The following is a 25,198-nucleotide window of genomic DNA, read 5'->3' on the forward strand; positions in this document are numbered from 1 at the left end:
CAGCTGCTGGCATCCCTCCTGCACTGTCCCGCGCCGAGACTCTCTCAAGCTGGTGCGCTCTAGAAGTGTGCAGTGACGTCAGAGAGGCCCGGCGTGGGACAGTGCAGGAGGCATGCCAGCAGCTGGGGAGATACCGGGTGGCAACAAGAGGACTGACAAGCGCTGGCCTGGTCCCCCCTCCCCCCGCAGCCAAGAGCAGCACTGCGAGGAGAGAGGCAGGCCCAATGTAAGTGTGTATGTACAACATGTATTTGTGTGTGTGTATATTTGGATGGGGGGTGTACATGTATTTGGGGGAGTAGTGTGTGCATGCATTTTGGGGGGTAGTGTGTGTTCATATATTGGGGGTGGGGGTAGTGTGTGTGTGCATGTATTTGGTGGTGGGTAGTGAATGTGTATGTATGTATTGTGTATTTGAAAATGACAAACTGTTTTGCATGGAAAAACAATGACAAAAACAAAATAAAGGTACTTATGATTGTGAGATGCATTTTATTCCTCACATATTTTTTCTTTTCTATAATTCTGCAGTTCAAGCTGCCGTTTTTAAAAAATATATATATTTTTTCCCCATTCAATATGTGCATCAATACAATCTGCACACTGACAAGTGATTAGCTAAACTGCAAATCGTTCCGTTCTCCTGTAATCGATCGCTTGCTCCGGGTTATTTAATTCAGTTCTTGCACAGCATTTTGGGCGATGTAGTTCCTGGAATATGATTGACTGGGCAGTTACTAGATACAATTGGTGCACTGCTAGAGAGAGGGCGGGGCTCAAGAGACAGAGCCTATCAGAAGGGGGCTGTCACTTTGGAAATGCTTCCTACATTAGAAACATTTTAAAAAAAGTTTTTTTTAAATGCTACATGTATTTTCTCATAGTACAGAACTGATTTATTTAAAAAAACACACATGTAGGATATTGGTTGAACTGCTGCTTTAAAGTAAGTTTGTCGCATTTAATGCTTATACAGTACATACCTATCAGTGTGTGTACAGTATATGTATGTGTTTGTGGGGGTGTACTATTCATGCATGTGTTGCGGCTCTCGGAATATTTTGGAATATGGCATTTTTTATAAAATGGCTCTTCCTCCGTGAAAAGTTGCAGGCCCCCGGGTTAGACAATGCTTTGCGTGTCTATTCTCAGAATACTAATAACATCCTATATCATGAAACATGAAGGTAACACTTGAGTGTTTCCGTAACTGTACTTTTTGACACCACCTTATTGTCTGTTTTGTAGGTGAAATATGTTTTAATTATATACCATATGATGTCTCACAGAGATGATACAGATAATACACCTCAATGTATACTATGTACAATGTATACACTACTCTCCCTCTATGTTCTAAGATCATCATTTATTCCACTCTCAGTTTCCCTACAAGCACTTACATTGATACACTGAATGCAGTTGCATGTACCCCTATTGTGCCTTTCTGTTTGATCACTATACATGTCTTAGTTTGTAACCTCTTTGTGGTACATGATCTGTATGTATGTTCCATGCACTTGTACCAGTATTTCAGACAAAAGTGAACCAAGGAACAGTGGCATGTTCCTTAGGTTAAATGTAGCTGATTGACATCTTTTTTTTATTTTTACTAGAGATGGATATAAATATTAAGAAATCATTTTTACAACTTTTACATTTTCATGGTAAACACGTTTCGGAAGGCTTTTACCATCTTTACATAATGTCTTTTTTGGTGACAAGACTGTTTGCCAGCCCCCAAGACTACAGGTAAAGGAGTAGCTTTGCTCTGTCTTTTGTTTGCAAAGTAATTACCATCATTATTTAAGTAGATAGACATGTCACTGGCCTGTTTGATTCGAGTGTTTCCAACGATAAGTGATATATATTCATTTTACGTTGTGTAGATTATGTGCAGAGCTATATAAGAGTAAAATAATAATGATAATCCGATTGCAACCCTGAGCCTTCAGAAGCTGTCACTCTGCGGGAGTTACGTTACCCGAAGAATGCCAAATGCAGGGTCAAGCAGGCACATGTACACCTGATAACCTGACTCCCGTAGTATGACAGGGCTAGAGTAAAAGAACAATAGCTTTTATCAATGTGATTTGCCTGCACAGATCAATGTGTATTAATCCACTCCAGCCATGAAGATTAGGGGGTTTGCTTACTAAGTACTTCCCCTGTGACTGTACATGTTCATTTCCATGTTCACTGTATAGGGAAGCAATGAATTGTTTCCAACAGAGTAAGATTAACCCAGACAGCTGTTTCTGTACTGGTGTCCACAATTTCCCTGCCTGCACATGACCCCCGGAGATGAATGGGGATCAAACATCCAATGTCACAGCACTGTAGAGAGGTGGGAGCTACAGACAGAGGTGCGGTGAGGAAAAGCGGGACTGCCATCTTCAGCTGAGTCCAACCGATTCCGCTCCGCCAGGGTCAGGGTGCTTTTCTGCGGGGCCAGGCTCTGGACTGGGAGCGTGGGAGTCCAGTGCTGGCACAGAGGTGGAAGAAAGTTTTGGAATGCCAAGCGGAAGCGTCTAGAGAGCAGGTTGTAGATCAGAGGATTGACAGCAGAGCTGAGGTAGAAGAAGACACCTGAGAGGAGATGGGCCAGGGGAAGACAACATTTAATGGAAGATAAAGAGAGGCACAGACTACTTAGCTGTTTGTATATAGAGCAGCAGCATACACATTTTCCTTTTTCACACAATTAACGCTCCACTTATGCATGGAACAAATACAGCACAGGCGGTGGTGAGCTAAACCTGTGTTTCTTTTATGCAAATACCTAGTTCTGCCAATCTCCCCAATTACTCATGAAATAGCTCCTCATTTAAATGTTTTATACAAAACAGATACAGGAAAGCAGCAGCTGAGTAGGTCAGCTTGTAAGCTCTTTTAACTATGTATAATAATCAATAAATAATAACAGAGCTCTGTATCGCCGGATCTGGAGGGAGTCTGGTTTGCTAGGAATACAAAGGAGAAGCCATGCTATACAGACACCTCGATCAGCATCATAGAGGCTACGGTCCTACCAGCAAGGTAGATGTTAAAATGGTAAAGCACCCAGGTAACAGGGATCTGGGCTGTTACAGTAGGTGTGTACTTGCTTATGAAAGATTTGAAGACAATCCTGAGTGCAACCTAAATAACAACCCCGTTTTCCTTCCTTCTGTATGTAATAATCAGTCTGTGGAAGTTAACCCTCTGCATCAGGGGTGGCTAACTCCAGTTCTCAAGGGCCATCAATAAGTCAGGTTTTAAGGATATCCCTGCTTCAGCCAAGGTGGCTTAATCAGTGGCTCAGTAGTTGACTGACCTGACCTGCTGGTGGCCCTTGAGGACTGGATTTAGCCACTCCTTCTCTACATTGTCTCCTAGTCCTTATACTATGTCTTCTTATAACATACCCATTAACCCTCCTCACTGTCAATCTAAATATAGGATAGGAGCAGAGCATGGATCAGTACATTTTTCCTCCCTCCATATCCACCCTTATGTGGTCAATCAACCATATTTACAGTAGATAGAACAGGTGTAGAGCTGGTATTAATATAATCGGGCAGAAACATCTCTTCCATCCCCTAACACAGATACATTGCAGTGCCAAACCTTTTCACTTATACATGGAATAGGTGAAGGACACGGTGCCAATTTCTTGCCACAGATCAGATCATCCATCCTCTTCATGCAGTTGGCAGCTTACGGCCAGCAGGTGTCAAGGCATTTCTTGCTATACAAGATCCCCTGCTATTCATCAGATCCAACACATTTAATCAAGACACGCTTCATCCAAAGAGACACCAGGGGATTAGATGCATCTGAACCACCCTGAACAGCAGCCAGAAAGAGCTAAATGATATCCATGTTCTGATATATTTAAATACACGTAGACTAAAAGAAATTGATCAACAAGCTACTAGCAACTACATTTGAGCAATGTGTGTTCCATAGTAAAGCTTCCTGCATTAATGTCCTCTATCCGAAGCAAGGGGGTTTGTCTGTGGTCAAAATAGTGGCATGAAGCATACCAAAATATTCCCTCCATGCAAATGTAGGGTTTACCTGACACCACATGGATGAGGTTGAAGACATTGGCCAGAGGTTCAGTCCAGTCCACCACGAAGCTGAAGAAAAGTCTGTCCACATGGAATGGAGCCCAGCACATGGCAAACACCATGACCAATACAACTAGAGAGAGAAAGCGAGAGTATGTGAATAAACCTATGAGATATCCCATTCTTTATGTAATTTGTGTATTTACCTCCAGGAATAAGGGGCAGCTCAGGTATGTCCCTTTTTATAGAAATATGAAGTAGCCCCACCAGTACGTCAATTCTTTTGACAATGTATTTGTGTAGACCAGTGGTTTTCAACCAGAATTCCTAAGAACCCTTGGGTTCCCCAGTCATCCCTAAAGGGTTCCCTGCAATTTTTGGGTAATTTGAAAGTTGTACCAAATACAGAAGAATTTAGAATGCATCTGATGTCAGACACGCTATTAGAGAGGGTTGGGGTTCCTTACAATGCATCTGATCTCAAACATGCTATTAGAGAGGGTTAGAGTTCTTTACAATGCATCTGATCTCAGACACGTTATTAGAGAGGGTTAGGGCTCCTTACAATGCACCTGATCTCAGACTCGCTATTAGATAGAGTTGGGGTTCCACAGCATTTCACAATATAATTATAGGGGATTTCTAAACCAACAAAAGGTTGCAAACCACTGGTATAGATTAATCTTTAGGATGAGGGATACTTCCACAATTATGTTAATTCACACAATTACTGGTTCGACCTTAAAAGCTGTAATAAAAGACTGCTCAGTGCCTACAGTATATACATTCATTCTATTTACTGAAGTCTCTTCAGCAAAACTGGGACAAAACCAGTTCAATCAAATTACACCAGATTTATCAAAGAAAAAACTACAACTGATTTCAATGGGGATTCCTTGGCCTTGATAACCCCAGTGCTATTTTGTTTGCACTGGTTTCCCCTTAATTTAGCAGTTGGGAGACTTTAGTTGATACATTTCTAAGGCCGCGATGCACTAAGTTCTGCTAAATCAGGGCACTTAACATCAGATTACTTAAACTAGCAGTGGACGTAATTTAGCAATCTTAAAATAAGATGACGTTAATTCAAGTGTTACCTAAAGGTGTCCTTAGCTCCCTCCAGACTCTAAAATGTGTGTTTTGCGAGAGAGGAAGAGATAATCTAAATTAACGTTAACTCCTATCCACTAAAGGGAATAACTTAACGTTGACCCAGTGTAACTACATTAAATAGTTACATTTTATTGGGAGAGTACGGTAGATATACCACTGCACTAAAAGGAAAAACACCGGAGATGCCTGGGGTGTATGCTAATTAAGTCATTTGAATACACTTTGCATATCTCAATTAGCATATTTTCAGGTATCACAGGTGTGTTCCTTTTTGCGCACATGTATATTTCCACGTTCTGTATAAAGTTTGGGGAGGTACCATATAGTCACTTGGGACCAGGGGATGGCTGGCAAGTTTTTGGCTGTGGAGCAAAGCATGACCCACTAGTCCAGGTATAACGCACCCTATGCAACTTCACAAACTTAACAGATAATGTACACAAAAACACACATGCCAGATATATGCACCATACACACACATACATGCATAATACATGTCAGATATGTGCATCATACACACATACTGTACATGCATCAGGCGCACACATACATCAGATACAGTACAGTACATGCACACAAACACAACAGATACATGCACCATACACACACACAGACATACCAGATACATGAAAGGTTGCCAGGTGGCTTCTCTAAAAATACTGGACAGAATGGTGAAAGGTGTGACTCGCTCGAGACACACACACACACAGACACCCCTCTCTCTGCCCCATGCTGTTTCCTCATGTGCTTGGCCACAGGCTCCTGACACCTCCTGAAGAAGTGGCAACAGCTACGAAACGTGTAGAATCTGACGTAGCAAGTTGGATGACATTGTCTGGGGAGTACTGACGGGAGGAGGTGCTGGCAAACGAGCAGGAGAGTTCACAGCGGTTGTCAGCATCTTCCGCCCTGACCGCCGCATCACAGGAAATGACGTCACCGGACGTGACGCACGCGGAAGAATCTCCAAGTGACTGCACCAGCAACATCCCTCCACGAGTCGCCTCAGCCTCTCTCCAACGATTCATATCATTGTACAAATGTGAGTGCATTACCTGTGTGTTTTTGTGCCACATTATACCCTATATATTACACCATTGTGTACTCTCTTTCTTTATTTAACCATTGGGAGGTACACTAAGAATTTATGGACCCTTCTAGCCCACCAGATACACTGATCTAGCATCATCACTATCAGAGGGCATTTATTGCACAAGGGCTCCAGTCAGAGAGAGATGGATCTCTGACACGTCTGTAACCTATCCATATATTGTGAGTGAGACCTATTTTGAGATTACTTTTTGCACATTTTACATATTTGGTCTGCACTATTATTTCTTCCATTTTTTCCCTGCATATTATCCCAAGAATTGAGCGCACCTCCCACCTGGAAGAAAACGCAAGAACTCTGGGCCTGGACAGTCCTTTAAGGGTGTAGAGCTGCTTGTTTTATATATATTTTCACATTTGGTGAAGGATTTTTTATGCACTATATATATATTTATATATTTTCTTGTTATTCACATATTCACATCACGTTTATATCACCTGTATTATTGTAAATAATTCACTATTGGAAGCGCCCGGTACCATTGTTTTGTTACATCCTGACACCTCCTCCTGATTGGCTGCATTACCCAGAAGCAGCCAATCAGGATGGAGGAAGCTGCCCAGCCCTTTAACAACAGCCCCGCTCTCTCCCTGCTCTGTGAAATCCTGCGGCCCCCTAAGCCGGTCTGGTCACTATGTGCAGAGAGGTAATACCGGACACATACATGTCCAGTATTACCTCTAATTTTTTACTGGACAGAGTGCCCAAATACAGGACAGTCTGGTTCAATACTGGACACCTGAAAACCCTAGATACATGCATCAAGCAAACACATACAGTACACCAGATACAGCACATGCATACACGCCACATACATTCATAATGCCCCCACATACCAGATACATGCACTATACACATACATATCAGATACATACATTATACACATACACAATAGATATATGCACTATACATATCATATACATTACTTGCACACATACCAGATAGATGCACCATACACATACACACACACACACACACACACACACACACACACACACACACACACACACACACACACACACACACACACACACACACACACACACACACACACACACACACACCAGATAAATGCACCAACATATCAGATACATGTTCTATACATATACTATCAGATACTGTACATGCACCATACATATACATACAATATACTGTACACACATACTTATCAGATACATGCAATATACACAAATACCGTATACAAATATCAGATACATACACCATAGACATATACACACATCAGATACATACACCCTAAAACGTATCCATGCCAGATACATGAATGTTACACACACGGATGCGTGCACAATACATATACATATACACAAGTTACATACTGTATACACACATTAACATTAAATACATGTAATACACACACCAAATAAAATACAAATACTATGTAAACATCAGATACACACATCGGATGCATGCAACATAAATATACACCAGATGCATGCAACATCCACACACATCAATACCTCCACCATACATAAACACAGTCACCCCATATACTAGTACTTACACAAATATACTGATCAACATACACGCACACAAACACTTACTGAGCAGAGAGAACAGAGACCAAGGGGCGCTCAGAAGTGTCCCCACATGGCTGGAATCTGACTGCAGCAGCAGCAGCCCTGTGGCCCCGGCCTGCCATGTGAGTGCAGATCTCCTCCCCGCCCCAAGGAGTTACCAACCCAGCATTAGAAAATCTGAGCGGCCTTGTGAGCAATTGCTTCACACTGCGTCAAGTTGCCATGACAACGGGACACCTTATGGCACCAGGGCGTCATGGCAATGAGCATCAAGTGACGCTGTGATGTCACGTGGTGTTTCCGTTGACATGGCAACGTGGCGCCATGCAGCCATTTTGATAGAAGTTTAAGGGGAAGATGCTGGGAGGACGCCGAGGATACCGGGAGATGCCGCCGAATGCTGCCGAACGTCGCCTCCCGGAGGTTTACTAGGTAAACCCGTAGTCCGGAGATACGTGGCCAAAACCGATAGTCTCCGGATCAAACCCAGACCCTATAAAAGCCATATTTCTGTTTAAGAAATGGCAATCCAAGCCGGCGATTTATTTTTGCTAAGTTTTTTTTAATACATGTACAGAGGATTGAAGCAGGAGGCCTACGAAGCTGAACCCCATTAATTTCAGCTCTGGGGACTCCCTGCTACCAGAGATACTTACCTCCAAAGGGGTGTCAGTATCACTCTGCTTTTCAAAGCTCCGGCGCCCCGTGTGCTAATAGGGAACTGTGACATCATCGGCGCTGCTTCCTATTGGCCAATGTGACACGGGAGCTTAAAAAAGCAAAGGAATAACGGCACCCCCTTTGGGGCCGAAATAATGGGGCTCAGCTCCGTAGACCCCCTGCTTCAATCCTCTGTATAAAAAAAACTTAGCACAAAAAAATCACCGGCTTGGATTGCTCACGGACTGTGAGTAACACCAAGTTTAGGTCTGGCCGTACTAATGTAACGTTAAGTCCCTCATTAACCTTAAAGGACTTTTGTCTATATGCAATGCAATGGTAACACCCCATTTGCATGTAGGGTTGCCAGGTGGCCTCTCCAAAAATACTGGACTCAATGGTGAAAGGTGCGTCAGGTCACTATGTCAGGGAGGTAATACCGGACACATACATGTCCAGTATTACAGTACCTCTCATTTTTTACTGGACAGAGTATCGAAATACAGGACAGTCCAGTTCCATACTGGACACCTGGCAACCCTATTTGCATGTCATTATCACCAATGGCCGTTATAGTTAATGCTATGCTTTTTACAGCAGTAAACATTAACATTATGTTCTTGCCCTTTGAAAATACACTGTTAGTGTTAACGTGATGTTACACTATTTTAACGTCATGTTAAGTGACAACAGAGCTTTGTGGATCTGGGCCATAGAAGGTTAGCAATTGGTTTGAACTGAACTCGTGTGGGCTAATATATTACTGCTGCTCAGAATTTGAATATTTAATATTGATTTAGACTTTGAATACAATTATATGGGAGGTTTTCCCCAGGAAAGAGATCATCGCTGCCATGCTTAGTATTAGTGGGTTAACCTGGGTATGGTTCCTGCATACTCACATAGCATTTTAGTGACCGATTTCCTAGATGGTCTCTGGACATTCATAGATATTTTATCCGCCTCCAGTGAATGATCTCCCCTAAGCTGAACAGAAGAGAGACATGTGATGAATAGATGGTAAAATAACTGCTCACCACTGTCTTAAAACGGATGAAAAGTACATAGTCAACTCTCTTGTGATGGATAGAGAAGACTTGATCGGAAGAAGATTGATAGACAAGTGTAGATTTAGGACCAGACTGCAACAGAATATAGGACAATAACACAAGAGCGCATAAGAAACCAGCAGGGCTAGGATGTCAGCAGTGGGGAAAGGTATGGAAGGAAGGTTAGTGAGAAAAAACAAAGTCAGACTGTACTGTACATGGGGGAGTAAAGGATAAATAAAAGGAATGTGTGAATGACAAACAGATGTTAGAAGGGAGGCTTCATACAGCCAACAGAGGAGATGTATGGAATATCTAGTCTGCAGCTAGTATGTCTATGTCACTCTTTATTGTTTCCCAGTTTTAGTAACATGGTCCGCTCTTCAGTAAGCGCCTGTTAAAGGATCAGGAAGCCTACGTTTGCTGGAGAAGGATTCCACACTGCTCTCAAAGGGTTGCCTTTACTGCAATCTGTACTCTCTCTGGATTGGTCCAATTAAACCGGTCTGTTTCTTGCATCACTGTCTCCTTGCAAGCAAATCCACTAAGTCCTTATGCAACGGGTAACTAAGCCTATGTATCGCCACTGGATAGGACAGGAATCTACTTAAAGATGATTCCCTGAAAGTATTATTTGTTACGTCTATTGTGAATGTCTATTGAACTGTTTTTTTTCTGCTATTCAATAAATACCATTTTTTTAATATAAAAGTTCCTGGCGCCCATTTCTGTACTGCACATTTGCCCAGCCAGCACTTACCCACGTAGCATCTATATGGTAGAGACTGAGCTTTTACTTTATGGACTCATCTGATGTGACACCATTCATAGCTGGAGAACGGGGGTTACAGAAGGAATGACAGATTGGATGGAGACATAAGAAACATGATACTTTGTCAGAGGTAGAGATGAGTAAAAATTGTGAATTTGGATCCGCCTCAGATCGTCCGGTTCCTTTGGTCTGCGGATCTCCACGGATCAGTCTCAAGAATAGCGATTCGGATTGTTGCGAATTTTAATTTTTTACACCAACAATCCATCGAGGGATTTCGTATTGTATCCACTGGCGGTTATGGATGAATCCATGCGGATTTAAACTGTAACAATCAGTCCGCGGATTTTACACCGCGGAATGGATTTTGAATGGAAAACTCGGGAGCGTTCTGGGAAACAGGTTCACCCATCTCTGGTCAGAGGTAGACAGGCTATGGGTGTCAGAGACAGTGAGACAGACAGGCTGGGGTTATCAGAGACAGACAGACATGGCGTGTCAAGCAGACAGGCTGCGAGTGTGATAGATAGTCCTGGGGTGTAAGAGACTAACATGGGGTGTAAGAGACAGACAGGCAGGTAGCATGGGAGTCAGAGAAACAGGCTGGGCGAGTGAGAGACAAACAATATTCAGATGTGAGAGACAGGTATGGGAGACAGAGAGTCTGTGGTTTGATAGACAGAGGCACAGAGGGTGAGCGTCAGAAAGACTAAAGTGTACTGTATGAGTAAAGGTAATGCTTTGCTAATCATTGCCATTGTAGAAGGGTTATTTCCCACATGCTCTCCCCCGTTGAAAACTACAATGGGTTCACAGCCACAGAGGCTGCCAGTGTTCCCATTAACGCTAGCAAAATGCTGTTACACAATCAGCCGTTCACCAAATGACCCCGGCTCATTAAGCACAATCTAGTCTGCAAGGCATCTCTCTCCATCAACTGTTTATGACCATTGTGTTAACCAAAGAAGCTGTTCTGTGCTTTTGTAAGGGGTCTCTGAATAATAGGCGAACACTTGTTTATTTCAGTAAACAGAACATTCAGCAAGGAGCATGTGCTGGGTGCGATTACAGGAGTGCAGAGCAGAGAGCACTGACAGAAGCACACAGAAGTGACGGGGCACAAAGCAGCAAATACAGAGTCACAGGGCAGAGGAAATAGAGACAGAAGTTCAGAAAAGAGGACTGGGTATACTGAACAGAGCAGGTAGGACCGAGATTATAACAGGGAGCTGAGCACAGGTAGATTGAGAAGCACAATGACTTCAGTAGAGAGCAGGAAGAGCACGTGTACAAAATAGAACAGGCATATGTAGAAACGAAGCAAAGGAAAGTGCATGCCATAAAGCAGAGTTCAGAAGTACACAGAAGCAGAGGGGGTTATTTATTAATGTCAAACTCATTCAAGTCAATGATAGTTTGCATTGCCCCAATGAGCACTATCGTGTTTTATCAAATGATCCCCATAGAGCAGATAGCATAGAGAGAGATGCAGAGACATAAGCAGACCACAGTGGCACAGAGCAGAGGGGACATATACTGTGTAGTGAAAAAAAGAGGTCATAAAATATAGAATGTACTAGTCTTGCACACTACAGTATATTGGCATGTAGTGTGTACTTTTTAATAGGATATGTGATAAAGTATCTTATCAGAACATCATTTTATCAAAAGAAGTTTGAAACATAGGACGATTTGACTGGGTATTCTAATTGTATTCCTCTTAATATATTAATACAGTATTCTGGATCTCATCCAGAACAGGATTAAATAACAGGTTTAGACTAACGAACATACAGTACCGTATGTATTTTTTCAATGTCAGTTATTATGTTACGTTTCCACCTGTATACTGAGCACATATTATAGATAAGTGTACAGAGAACATAAAAGTGGATCTACAGCAAAGAAAGACAGAAGTACAGAGTATCCTGTGAAGCACAGTACAGTGATACAGAGCAAGCCCAATAAAGTACAGACATATATAGAAGGGATAAGGAGCATATGACATTACAGGGGTATGCACAGCTTGGTACACAGAGCAGCAAAAGAAGTACCGTGCTGGTGCATCTTAACAGAAGAAGAGCGCAGAACACAGAGCAGGGTACTGAGACATGGAGCAGAGACTGCAAGGGCAGAAAATACTCAGCAGGGAGCCGAATGCATAGAGGCAGAGGCACATACAGAAACCAGGAGTATAGAGAAAGAAGACAGAGCATGGTGTGAGTGTGAGTGTGTGTGCGAGCAAGCGAGTACTTGCATTGTTGATGTTGAACCTATTTTGCTCATAAATTCAGGCTTTGTCAATTTGCATTTCACCATTATTTAAATTAACGGAATTATTTAATATACTAAAGTCTCTCAGCTGCAAAACTGGGTCAAGCCCAGCGTACAAAAAGAGCACAAAATGTATCAAGGGAAAGGAATCAAATGGAAATCAATGGTATTTTCTCTTCGATAAATCTGATGTAATTCTCTTGCTCTGGTTGTACCCTAGTTTTGCAGCTGAGAGACATTAGTAAATAACTCCCTGAGTTTCTAGAAGTAATGAGAACTCATGTTTTTCATCGTTGTGAACATTTCAGTCAGAAATATCAACATAATACAATTATATTAAAGAAGACATTATGAGTACCACAGTTTCCTTTTTGGCTTTTTAGTGCTTAACATTCAATAACATTGAACATTTCATAATTTAGGAACCACTTCCCCTCTACCAAGAGATAGTCAGAGGTGGCTGCAGCCAAACTTACTTTGATCCCCATCAGGCAGTACAGGACACTAATAAGACCCATTGGGAGCACATAAAAGAGCAGGGAGGTCACTTGGATGATACAGTTGTAAATCCAGAGGGGCTGTACTACGGTGCAGGTGGCGGAATCAGGGACGAGGCTCCCATTGGGGAAGTACTGCAGTAGGATACCATGGGTGCTGGTGTTGGGAATTGAGAAAAGAATGGAGAAGATCCAGAGAGTCACCAGGATCCTCAGAGCTCTGCTGCGAGTGCTCTTCAGCTTAGCTTGGAAGGGGTGGATAATGGCCACATACCTCTCCACGCTGACTGTGGTCACGCTAAGGATGGAGGCAAAGCAGACTGTCTCGAACAGGACTGTCTTAAAATAGCAGCCCCAGGTACCAAAGAAGAAGGGGTAATTGTTCCACATCTCATACACCTCAAGCGGCATTCCAAGGAGCAGGACCAGGAGGTCAGATACAGCCAGGCTGAACAGGTAGTAGTTGGTCGGAGTCCTCATGTTGTGGTGCTTCAAAATCACCAGGCACACCAGCAGGTTCCCACTGACCCCCACCAAAAAAATAGCTGCATAGACCAGAGTCATTGGCAGCGACAGACGACTGCGCCTTGGTCCACACAAATATGCCAGGTATTCCTCTGTGCTGTTTAGGTGCCTCATCATGGAGATGTCCGTAGGCAGATGACTGGTCCACGTGAAATTGATGTTCTGCTGCTCAGCCATCCCACTAGGGAATTGAAGGCGAGGAGGGTAAAATCAGCCTGGTTTTAGAAATAGGAAAGGAAAGGGGAGATAGGCAAAGAGACCAGGTGAGAAAGAGTCAAGAAGAGGAAGATCCAGGCAATAGAATGGAAAGGAAACTACATCAAGTAAATGGAAAGAGGAAGCGCTGAAAACGAAGGTGGAGGTGAGAGGTGAACAATAAAGCAGAAATGAAGGAAATAAGAGAGAGAGAAAGGTCAGGGAAGCGAGGGCGATAGAGAAAGAGAGAAAAGAAAGGAAAGAAAGAGAAACAACAAAAAGAAAGAGAAAGGGAGCAGGGGAGAAATAAAAGAGAGATTAAACTACAATTAGGCACGGTAGCGAGACAGGTGATGAATACATAGAAAAGAAGACGGAAAGATATTGAAAGAGAAGAAATGACGGAGTTGGTGTAAGGAATAAATAGTAATGGAAAGAGACAGGAGCAGGGAGATAGATAGAGTTCAGTCTGAGCTTTCCCAGCACTTTCACAGAGGACTCCTGTGCGGATGTGAAAATGCTGCTCAACTCTGGCATTCAGCAGTTGCCTTTGAAAGATCTCTCTTTTCAGAAGGAATTCTCCTCCCATAAAGGATGCTCATTGGACGCCTTGGATTATTAAATACCCTAACAACGACAAGGATGATGTGACACGGATCTGAACAGGAGGGGACCCTGGCTTACACTTACAGGTGTTTGAGTGCTTCAACATCAAAGTTCCAGCCCCCACAATGTAACCACTCCACTGCCAAAGATACTGGCAGCATTGCTTAAACCCTGTGCAGGGGTTAATTTCTCTACTGTCAGAAACCTGCAGTGCACTGCTGGTCAGAAAGCATTAATTGCGTCAACATTTCTATATGAATATGCTGCATTATAAATGAACACAGAGCATAACTGCACACTGTCAAACATCAATATCTTCTTCTAGAACCCTTCAGGTTAATAGATTACGATAATTATAGATAATTGATTGTGCAGCATTACTTGTGTGCATCACCATGAAATTGATCTGTAGAGCACTCTTTATCAAAGGTACATATCCTATAGATTTCATCGGAGAAAGTTTTTATTGCTAAATTTGGCACCTGTTATTCTGCTGCAGGTTTGTAGCTGGGAGACTTTGGTGAAAGAACCACCCAAGCCCCCCCCTCATCTCCCCCCCCCCTCCTCCAGGGTACTGCTAAATGTCACTATTATGGTAAAGTTCACAAAGTGGTGCATTCACGTGAAGGAGATTCTTGCCACCGGTGCTCAGTCACAGCGGTCCCATGGTGAGGAGGAAACCCCCTGGCAATGAGACATAAAAGAAGGATAGGCGCCCAGTGAAAAAGGTATAAAGGTTTATTCGGTGATCGATGTTTCGGTCCACTTGCAGGCCTTTCTTAAGATACACTGGTGTGGAAAATCATGCTATAAATTCCCCCTGGGGTTGTCAATGTGAAAAAGAGCACCCAAATGTGCTGTGATGTCAGTGTGGTAAAATGTGTCAGTATGCTTGAAAACAGTGTCATAAATGAGTGCTGGTTTTAAACTCTGTAAGTACTCTGTTAGCAACCTTCCTCTCTCACTCAATTCCCCCCCACCCCCAACTCCTCTCACACTCAATCCCCTCTCCTCCTCTGTAACCCACTTTCGCCTCCTCTCTCTCAATCCCCCCACCTCTCTCACTCAATTCCCTCCTCCTCTCTCACTCAATTCCCTCCTCCTCTCTCACTCAATTTTCTCACCACAACTCTCAATTCCCCCTACCCCCCATATAATTTTACCTTGGGGGATGGGGGGAGGTCCCTGGTCCCGTGGTGTGACAAAATTTAGATGCTGGCCAGGTACATTGATGGGGGGCGGATGACTTGAGAGGGATCCGCAGCTGAGGGGAGCTGTGGCCCTACAGCGCACAGAGGCCCTGGCGGACCGGAGGAGGAAACCGGTGGAGCTCTCGCCCCCCTGAGCAACTGATTCCCAAGATCAAAAGAGCCATTCCAAATGCGGGCAATTGGCCACCCCTGCTCTAGAACATAAGGCTGCGGCTAGACAGGGAGCTAGCGCGCTGGCGCTCATGCGCGGTGACATCACTCTCCCTTGCTCGGCCGGGAGATACCGCTCACATGACGAGCTTGCGGACGACAAATTCAAATTTGCTTGCCCTGCAAGCGGCTAAACGCCGAGCAGGCGCCGGCGCTCGCTCACGCTGGCTGGTGAGCGCGCCCACTCAGCGCCACCCTAAGGCCTAAGAAAGATTTGTAGACTATTACTTTACCCCTGAAACACATTGTATTGTATGTCTTTATTCATATAGCAACATTAATTTACATAGCGCTTCACAGTAGTAATACACGTGGTAATCAAATAAATAACAGATAATATAAATAACAGGTCATGGGAATAAGTGCTTCAGACATAAGGGTAACATTAAGGAAGAGGAGTCCCTGCTCCGAGCAGCTTACAATCTAATTGACACATGCAGAATGTTGCGTCATAACAATACAGTGACATCTCTACCAGAAAGAACGCCAGACCATTTTCATTCTGTGCTTTCTGAGACTTTTAAGATTATTAGTTGATTTAATCTAGGTTGTGATACGTTTTAATGGATCAACACTAACATATATCACGAATTACATTGAATTTACTTTTCTCTGGGGTCGATACCGCTACTAGTACTTTGAGCTACAGGATTATTAGTGAAACCCATTGAACAACACACGTGCAGGAAATTTCCAATCCTTTCTACGGCTGATAACTGGAGCGTATTTCTTACTTTTCACTTGGTATTTATTATGGAAACACATTAATCCCCAACTCTGTTACACAGCTGTACAAAGCAATGATTTGCTGATCTCTCTCGCAGTGCAAAAGGTTGTAAAATGCTAACCAGAATGCGTGTAATTAATAACCAACAAGCAACTTTCATTATCTTTAGTCAATAGCTCACAGATACAAAATATTCAAGACCTCATCTCCTCTGTAATTACTGCCCTTTTAGAAAGTACACTATGCTAGCTCAGATGTGATGGCGTGGGAGAGTTCCGTGTAAATGGAAGAGGGGTTCCACTTCTGTGACATTTTCTTTAGTCCAGGAGCTCTGCTCAGTGACCCAAATAATAAACAAATCATTATTTGCACTGTGTCAAGCTTGTGGACAGTCGGAGCAGGACAAAATCAGCTGGTTTCCTTTATGTCTGTTTTCCTTAAAGCAGCAACACCATTGCCTTTTCACTAAACAGTGATAAGTGGTTTAATGCACGATAAATGCCCTTATAGCACGATACTGACTGCTTTGCTATTCACTAAACAGTATAACAGTGCAGTACTGCGCTATAACGGCTTTTTTTTTTTTTTTTCCAAATTTTTTTATTAGGCAGTTAAACAATTACATGCTAGGTACGGTATAAACAATATGTCAGCCTAATGTACATTTTTTTCTTTTTCTTGAGAGAAAAGAGAAAAGAAAAGGCTCAACGCCTCCCTGATCTCATGAAGTCCATCAGGGAGGCGCGAGTATGGAAACAGAGAGGGAGTAGAGAAGGGGGGGCAGGGTGTGGGGGGGGGGGGGGAGGGTGGAGAGGGTACAAAGGGTATAGCGGGGGGTGGTCATGATCCCCAGAACCTTGGTGATTTTGGTTTGGGCTTTAATGTGGATTGGGCTTCTAGTTTGTTAGGGGGCGTTTCGTCTTATATGCGCCAAATAGGTGTACCATGGGTCCCAAATTGCTGTAAATGAGGTAGAAGACCTCTTAAGGAAAGCAGACAATCTCTCCATGTCCATTACTTCTTGCACCCTTCTTATTATTGTTTGTTTCGAGGGGGGAGACACTTTCTTCCAGGCGGCTGCCACCGCACACCTAGCCGCCGTGAGGATGAAGGAGACTAATTTTCCTGTTGGTCGGTCCAGATAGTCTAGGGGCCTGGCCAACAGGTAGGTCAGCGGTTCAACAGGTATTTTGAGGTCTGTGACCTCCTCTATTAATTTTTGTGTTGTTTCCCAGTATTTCTGAATTTCCGGACATGTCCACCAAATGTGGGCCATGTCCCCCTTTTGACCGCAGCCTCTCCAACATAGATCGGATGCCAGAGGGTAAATTTGATTTATTCTGACTGGAGTGAGATACCAGCGGAACAGTATTTTGTAGATGTTTTCTTTGATTGTGGTACATATGGAAGTTCCTGAGGCATTTTCCCAAATACTTTCCCAGTCCTCTCGGTCTATAACTATATCCAATTCTGCTGCCCAATGCAGCATGTAGTCATGCGTGGGGACTTCTGTAGTCCCTCCTAGCTCTGTGCAAATTTGTGTTATTAGACCTTTCTGGTGATCTGTTTCGCTGCAAAGTCGCTCGAAACCTGTGAGAGGGGGAAATTCCAATGTTGGGGATAATGTTTGGAGAAAGTGCCGAATTTGTAGGTACTTGAACACGTTCAGTCCTAGTATGTCATACTTGGTTTGTAGATTTTGGTAGCTCAGGAACTTCCCGAGGCTCAGGAGGTCGGCAATCGTTTTAATGTTTTTGGTTTGAAATTGGTCAAATTGTCTGGGCTCACAGCCAGGTGGAAATTTCGGATTTCTGTGGATTGGTATGAGTTGGGATTGTGGCGATGTGAGCTTGTACTTGAGTTTGCTTTTCGTCCAGGTCTCCCAAGTGTGTCTCATTGGGCCTAATTTGAATTTGTTATTTTGCATGTCCTCCCTGCTCAGGGACCATAGGCAAGCCGGCAGTGAAGGCGTTCCGGCATATTGCGTTTCTATATCCAGCCAGCAATATTGATTTGGGCTTGCGTTCCAGACTACCACCTGTCTCAATTGTGCGGCCAGATAGTATTTCGTAATGTCTGGAACTCCCAGTCCTCCTCTCCCCCTTGAAGCCAAGAGAACTGACCTGGGGACTCTAGGTTTTTTACCTTGCCAAATAAAATGGAAGATTGATTTTTGAATATTTTTCAATTCTGAGCCAGGGATGTGGACCGGGAGAGTCTGGAAGTAATATAATAATCTAGGGAGTATATTCATTTTGACCGAGATCATTCTCCCGATCCATGATATTTGATATCCTCCCCATTTTTCCAAATCTTGTTTGATTTTATGGAACAAGGTCGGATAGTTATGTTTATATAGTGATTGGTAGGTCCTCGATATCTTAACTCCCAAGTATTTGATACAAGAGGAACTCCAACGGTAATTAAAGTTTAGTTTGAGGAGTTTCACCTCTGGCTCTGGCAGACTTAAGTTCAGGGCTTCTGATTTGTCATTATTTATCTTATATCCTGAGATTTTTCCAAAGTCTCGGAGTTCTTTTTGAAGGTTGGGTAATGAGGTTTGGGGTTTGGAGAGGGTTAAGATGACATCATCTGCGAATAGAGAAATTTTATGCTGCCTATTTCCAATATCTATTCCCTGGATGTCTTTATTGAGTCGTATTGCTGAAGCCAGTGGTTCTATCGTTAGCGCAAAGAGGAGAGGAGATAGGGGGCACCCCTGTCGAGTCCCATTAGTTATCTCGAATCTTTGGTTAGTCCCCCCTGGTAGTTTTACCGTTGCTGATGGATTTTGGTATAGTCTACGGACCCCCTCTAGGTATGTGTCTTTAAAGCCAAATTTACACATAGTCTGGTCCAGAAATTGCCAGTATATTCTATCGAACGCCTTCTCTGCGTCTAAGCTTAACAGTAGTGCTTTGGTGCCTGTGAGGTGGACATGATCGATAATGTCGATTATTTTTCGGGTGTTGTCAGAGGCTTGTCTCCCCGTAACAAATCCTACCTGATCAATGTTAATTAACCTCGGTAATATTGGGTTTAATCTGTTTGCTAAAATTTTGCTATACAGCTTGAGATCACTGTTGAGGAGGGAGATTGGACGGTAGCTTCCACATTGCATCGGGTCTCTGCCTTCCTTATGTATTATTGCCAAATTGGCTAGAGACATTGTTGGAGGGATTTGGTTCCCTTCCATGAAATGGTTGAATGTTTTTAGCAGATGCGTGGATAGGGTCGGCAAGAATCTTTTATAGTAGACATTTGTGAAACCGTCAGGGCCAGGAGACTTAGTGAGCTTTAGTGATTTGACCGCCTCTTCCAGTTCCTCTTTTGAAATCTCAGCATTAAGGACTGTGTTTTCCTCCTCCGTCAGTGAGGGGAGTTGACATTTATTTAAGTATTGAGTTATAATTTCTGACGCTATCGGTTCGGGTCGGCCGTTTTTAGTTCTTAGGTTGTATAGTTCTGTGTAGTATTTAGTAAATTCTGCTGCTATTTTGCTTTCACTATATTGGATTTCACCAGACCTACTCTTGATCGCCGTTATCTGGGATCTTTTTTGTATCCCTCTTAATTTACTGGCTAATAGTCTGTCAGCTTTGTTCCCTTTGTGAAACCCAGTGATTCAGTGTGGCGCTAAAACACAGTGATAGTGATATTTAAATAATATTAAAATAATATTAAATAATATATTGTGTAACTGAAAGAAACTCTCAACCTTCCAGGGAATATACACGGATTCCCTCACAAAACGTTTGAATCCAGGACAGGAAGGGAGCAGGATCGTCAGGAACACCCAGAAAAAAACATACAATAACAAATCATAGTGTAGTACTTAAGGACAATTATGGATCAGATTTCAGGAAAAACTTGGCTCTTACGGATCGCCTACTTACAAGAAGCAGGATAAAAAACAGCGTTTTTGTATGTAAAGTTGAATAATATATTCCTCCGCCTAAGATAGCAGCATACAGCAGTCACTGATGGTTGTAAACTGGATAGTGTAATCGCCGGGGCTTTCGCTCTCACAGAACAGCAACCGCATTCATACAGAGAAAGAGGGAAACATAGTGTGTGCCAGGTAACACTAAAAATTTATAAAAGAAGCATAGAAATGTGTACTCACAATGCAACGTGTGAGCACATTCACATAAAGGTTTCTTTGAATATCAGGCAGCTACACGAACGGCTTGGCAGTTGGAAATGTCCTCCACTCCACTCAGAAATCCCCTCCTCGAGGGTGCCCCCTCGTCCGGATAGATGGCGTCTGACGTCACTTCCTGGCCTCGGAATGACGCCTTCCGGTGAGGACGGGAAGATCAGGGGGTATGGAAGACTCGCCGAGCCGCAGCAGCAGTGCCTCTGGGGTTGGAGCAGGCTATCAGACCATCAGGTTATGATGCAGCTGTACTCTGTCTCCTTCCTTAGCTTGGCTCAACGCGTTTCACTGCATCCGCAGCTTCCTCAGGAGCAATAATCATGTCCCCTAATGGGTGTTACTTAAATAGCATCATCAATTGAGATACTAATTGAAAACACATTTAATTAATTAATTTACACACAGATTCTCCCACAAGGGTACACAATTCTGTGGCCAAAAATATCGACGCATAAAATACATATAATAAATTGATTTTAATCACTCTATATTAAGAGATAAAAACATAATTAAAAACTATAATTAAAAAACTAGGATCATAATAAAACTCAAGTTGATAGTAATTAAATGGAGAGGATCCATATGTATACACAAGGGGAAAAGAGAGAAAAGACATTGATTAGTTAAAGGGACATAGGTATAAAATAAACCAGCATGATTTAATATAAAAGAATAAAAAATACAGATTAAATATGTGAAGTATATCAAAATAGCCAAAGTGCATATGCAAAGTGCAATAATTAGATCAAAATAGCCAAAGTGCATATGCAAAGTGCAATAATTAGAGGAAAGGTGCAATCTCAAAATCCACATTAAGACCATTTGGTGTCAAAGTGTTGAGTTTATGTACCCAGTACATTTCCCTTTTACTTAGGTCTAAATTTCTGTCTCTACCTCTCCAATGTTGTGCCACATGTTCTATAGCAGTAAATTTTAATCCTGCTACATTGGAGTTGTGAAATATGGAAAAATGTTTAGATACATTATGGGTCTGAACACTTCGTCTAATATTACTCAAATGCTCTATGATGCGTGTCTTAATTGCTCGTGTTGTTTTACCCACATATTGTAGCCCACATGGGCATTCAAGAAGGTAAATTATGTGGTTTGAATTACAATTCATGTATTGTTTTATTTTATATTCCTCATTTCTGTTGTTACTCTTAAATTTCTTTTTATCTGGGTTTTTATGTCTACAGGCGGTGCATGAACTACACCCATAGAATCCTTCCAATTTTTGAAGCCATCCATTTTTATTTTTATTTGATTCAACCATTTTGATTGCACTTGGTGCTATCATCCCCTTCAGGTTTCTAGCTTTTTTAAAGATCACCTTGGGGTGTTGTGGTATGTTATCCTTCAGAATTGGATCATTTAATAAAACATGCCAATGTTTGTTGACTATTTTCTTGATTTTGTTTGATTCTTTATTAAAAGAAGTTAAGAATGCTGTGTCAAAATTTGTGTTTAAAACTTTCTCTTTTTTATTTGGTATTATTAGATCCTTTCTATCTAGACAATTAGCCTTTTCAAATGCAACGTCCAGGAGTCCTGGATTGTACTGTTTCTCAACAAAGCGTTCTTTTAGTGTATTGCACTGATCATGAAATACCAATGTATCAGTGCAATTACGGCGCATCCTCCTGAACTGATTATAAGGGACATTGTCCATCCATAAATTCTGGTGGCAGCTTGTACGTAAGATGTAGTTATTGCTGTCCACTTCCTTAAAATAGGACCTAGTTTTTAGAATGCCATTCTCTATATAAATATTGAGATCTAAGAAATTGAGGGAGCTTGTACTAGTAGCAGAAGTGAATTGTAGGTTATAATGATTTGTATTTATACCTGACAGAAAGGCGTCCAAACTCTCCTGACTGCCTTGCCAAATCAAAATCACATCATCGATGTAGCGCCGCCAAAGGACAAGGTCCGCCCCCAGCACGCCACCGGGCCATATGTGCTGTTCCTCCCAGAGTCCCATAAAGAGATTGGCGTAACTGGGAGCAAACCTCGTACCCATGGCGGTACCACATCTCTGAATGTAAAAGTTGTTATCAAACCAAAAATAATTTTTGTCAAGTATAAAACAAATGCTATCAAGAATGAATTGTATTTGCTGTTCATTCATATCTGGATCTTGTTTAAGAAAGAAGCTCACTGCTTCACAGCCCAAATTTTTCTCTATAGACGTATAGAGAGACGTAACATCTATAGTGGCCATGATGAACTCATTCTTCCATGTTACGCTCTCTAATAAATGCAATACGTCTGTAGTGTCCTTCAGGTGCGATTTGAGTGTCTTCACATGATCTTGGAGGAAAGTATCTATATAAGCTGACAGATTTGATGTCAGAGAGTTAATCCCGGAGATTATCGGTCTCCCGGGGGGTTGCGTCAAACTCTTATGGACCTTTGGCAGTGTATATAATATTGGCAATTGGGGGTGTTCATTAAACAAGAAATTATATTCGCCTTCATTTAATATACCCAATTCCTTACCACGATCCAAAAGTATTTTTAAATCATTTGTAAAGGTAGCAGTGGGATTATATTTTAGAATTTCATAAGTCTTTTTGTCTCCTAGAAGGCGATAGGCCTCTTTTAGATAGTCATCTCTATTTTGGATGACTATCCCTCCTCCTTTATCAGCCTGTTTAATAACTATGTTGGTATTACTTGTTATTTCTTCTAGGGCATCCCTCTCTTCCTTATTCAAATTATTTCTCATTTGTGATTTGTTATTTTTCTTTGAGAGCTCTTCAAAATCTTTGACAATTAGATTATAAAAAACCTCAATATGATTGCCTTTACAATAAGTAGGATTAAAGGTCGATTTATTTTTAAGAGTGGTATGCTTAAATTTGTCATTTTCTATTTCAACAATTTGTTTTGGATTAGTCATCCTTGATTCAACATTTTTACTAAGAAAAAATCTTTTTACCGTTAATTTACGTATATATTTATTTGCGTCCACAAAGAGCTCAAAGTTGTTGGGGCCACAAGTAGGGGCAAAGGACAAACCCTTAGAAATGACACTTAATTGGGATGATGTTAATTCTACATTACTCAGATTGAAGATATTTTTGGTATAATTTGGGAGGGGCTTTTTTACTATTTTCTTTCTTCCCCCCCGCTTGCCTCTCTGTCTCTTTCCCCTTTGGGGTAATGGCTCCCCTCTTCTTTTTCTAAGAGGGGAGTAAATGGGTTTTTTGTTTCCCAAATACTTAAATCCAAAAGGTCATTTGTCCCTGTTGTTCCAATCGGAGAGCGAGATCTACTCGCTCTCCGATTGGAACAACAGGGACAAATGACCTTTTGGATTTAAGTATTTGGGAAACAAAAAACCCATTTACTCCCCTCTTAGAAAAAGAAGAGGGGAGCCATTACCCCAAAGGGGAAAGAGACAGAGAGGCAAGCGGGGGGGAAGAAAGAAAATAGTAAAAAAGCCCCTCCCAAATTATACCAAAAATATCTTCAATCTGAGTAATGTAGAATTAACATCATCCCAATTAAGTGTCATTTCTAAGGGTTTGTCCTTTGCCCCTACTTGTGGCCCCAACAACTTTGAGCTCTTTGTGGACGCAAATAAATATATACGTAAATTAACGGTAAAAAGATTTTTTCTTAGTAAAAATGTTGAATCAAGGATGACTAATCCAAAACAAATTGTTGAAATAGAAAATGACAAATTTAAGCATACCACTCTTAAAAATAAATCGACCTTTAATCCTACTTATTGTAAAGGCAATCATATTGAGGTTTTTTATAATCTAATTGTCAAAGATTTTGAAGAGCTCTCAAAGAAAAATAACAAATCACAAATGAGAAATAATTTGAATAAGGAAGAGAGGGATGCCCTAGAAGAAATAACAAGTAATACCAACATAGTTATTAAACAGGCTGATAAAGGAGGAGGGATAGTCATCCAAAATAGAGATGACTATCTAAAAGAGGCCTATCGCCTTCTAGGAGACAAAAAGACTTATGAAATTCTAAAATATAATCCCACTGCTACCTTTACAAATGATTTAAAAATACTTTTGGATCGTGGTAAGGAATTGGGTATATTAAATGAAGGCGAATATAATTTCTTGTTTAATGAACACCCCCAATTGCCAATATTATATACACTGCCAAAGGTCCATAAGAGTTTGACGCAACCCCCCGGGAGACCGATAATCTCCGGGATTAACTCTCTGACATCAAATCTGTCATCTTATATAGATACTTTCCTCCAAGATCATGTGAAGACACTCAAATCGCACCTGAAGGACACTACAGACGTATTGCATTTATTAGAGAGCGTAACATGGAAGAATGAGTTCATCATGGCCACTATAGATGTTACGTCTCTCTATACGTCTATAGAGAAAAATTTGGGCTGTGAAGCAGTGAGCTTCTTTCTTAAACAAGATCCAGATATGAATGAACAGCAAATACAATTCATTCTTGATAGCATTTGTTTTATACTTGACAAAAATTATTTTTGGTTT

The 25,198-nt window shown here is 41.9% G+C and overlaps 1 protein-coding gene across 1 annotated transcript; it reads right to left on the bottom strand.

Annotated features, from left to right (window-relative positions):
* Positions 1-230: 230 nt before the first annotated feature.
* On the bottom strand, positions 231-14,318 carry NMUR2 (neuromedin U receptor 2). The gene is made up of 4 exons (XM_075599031.1): positions 13,049-14,318; positions 9,380-9,464; positions 4,063-4,188; positions 231-2,589 (listed from the first exon to the last, which is right to left on the bottom strand). Exons 1-4 carry the CDS (start codon positions 13,769-13,771, stop codon positions 2,330-2,332), a joined length of 1,194 nt encoding a protein of 397 aa, XP_075455146.1. The 5' UTR covers positions 13,772-14,318; the 3' UTR covers positions 231-2,329.
* Positions 14,319-25,198: the final 10,880 nt, after the last annotated feature.

The sequence above is a fragment of the Ascaphus truei genome, chromosome 5, assembly GCF_040206685.1.
Source record: "Ascaphus truei isolate aAscTru1 chromosome 5, aAscTru1.hap1, whole genome shotgun sequence".
NCBI lineage: Eukaryota > Metazoa > Chordata > Amphibia > Anura > Ascaphidae > Ascaphus > Ascaphus truei.

What these genes read in the sequence shown, in the direction of transcription:
- NMUR2 (XM_075599031.1), bottom strand. Translation starts at nt 13,771, where the DNA reads ATGGCTGAGCAGCAGAACATCAATTTCACGTGGACCAGTCATCTGCCT. An exon ending in ATCGGTCACTAAAATGCTAT is followed by an intron (nt 4,189 to 9,379) that starts GTGAGTATGCAG and finishes TTCTCTCTCTAG; the next exon opens with TTGTATTGGTCATGGTGTTT. An exon ending in CCTCATCCATGTGGTGTCAG is followed by an intron (nt 2,590 to 4,062) that starts GTAAACCCTACA and finishes ATCTCCTCTCAG; the next exon opens with GTGTCTTCTTCTACCTCAGC.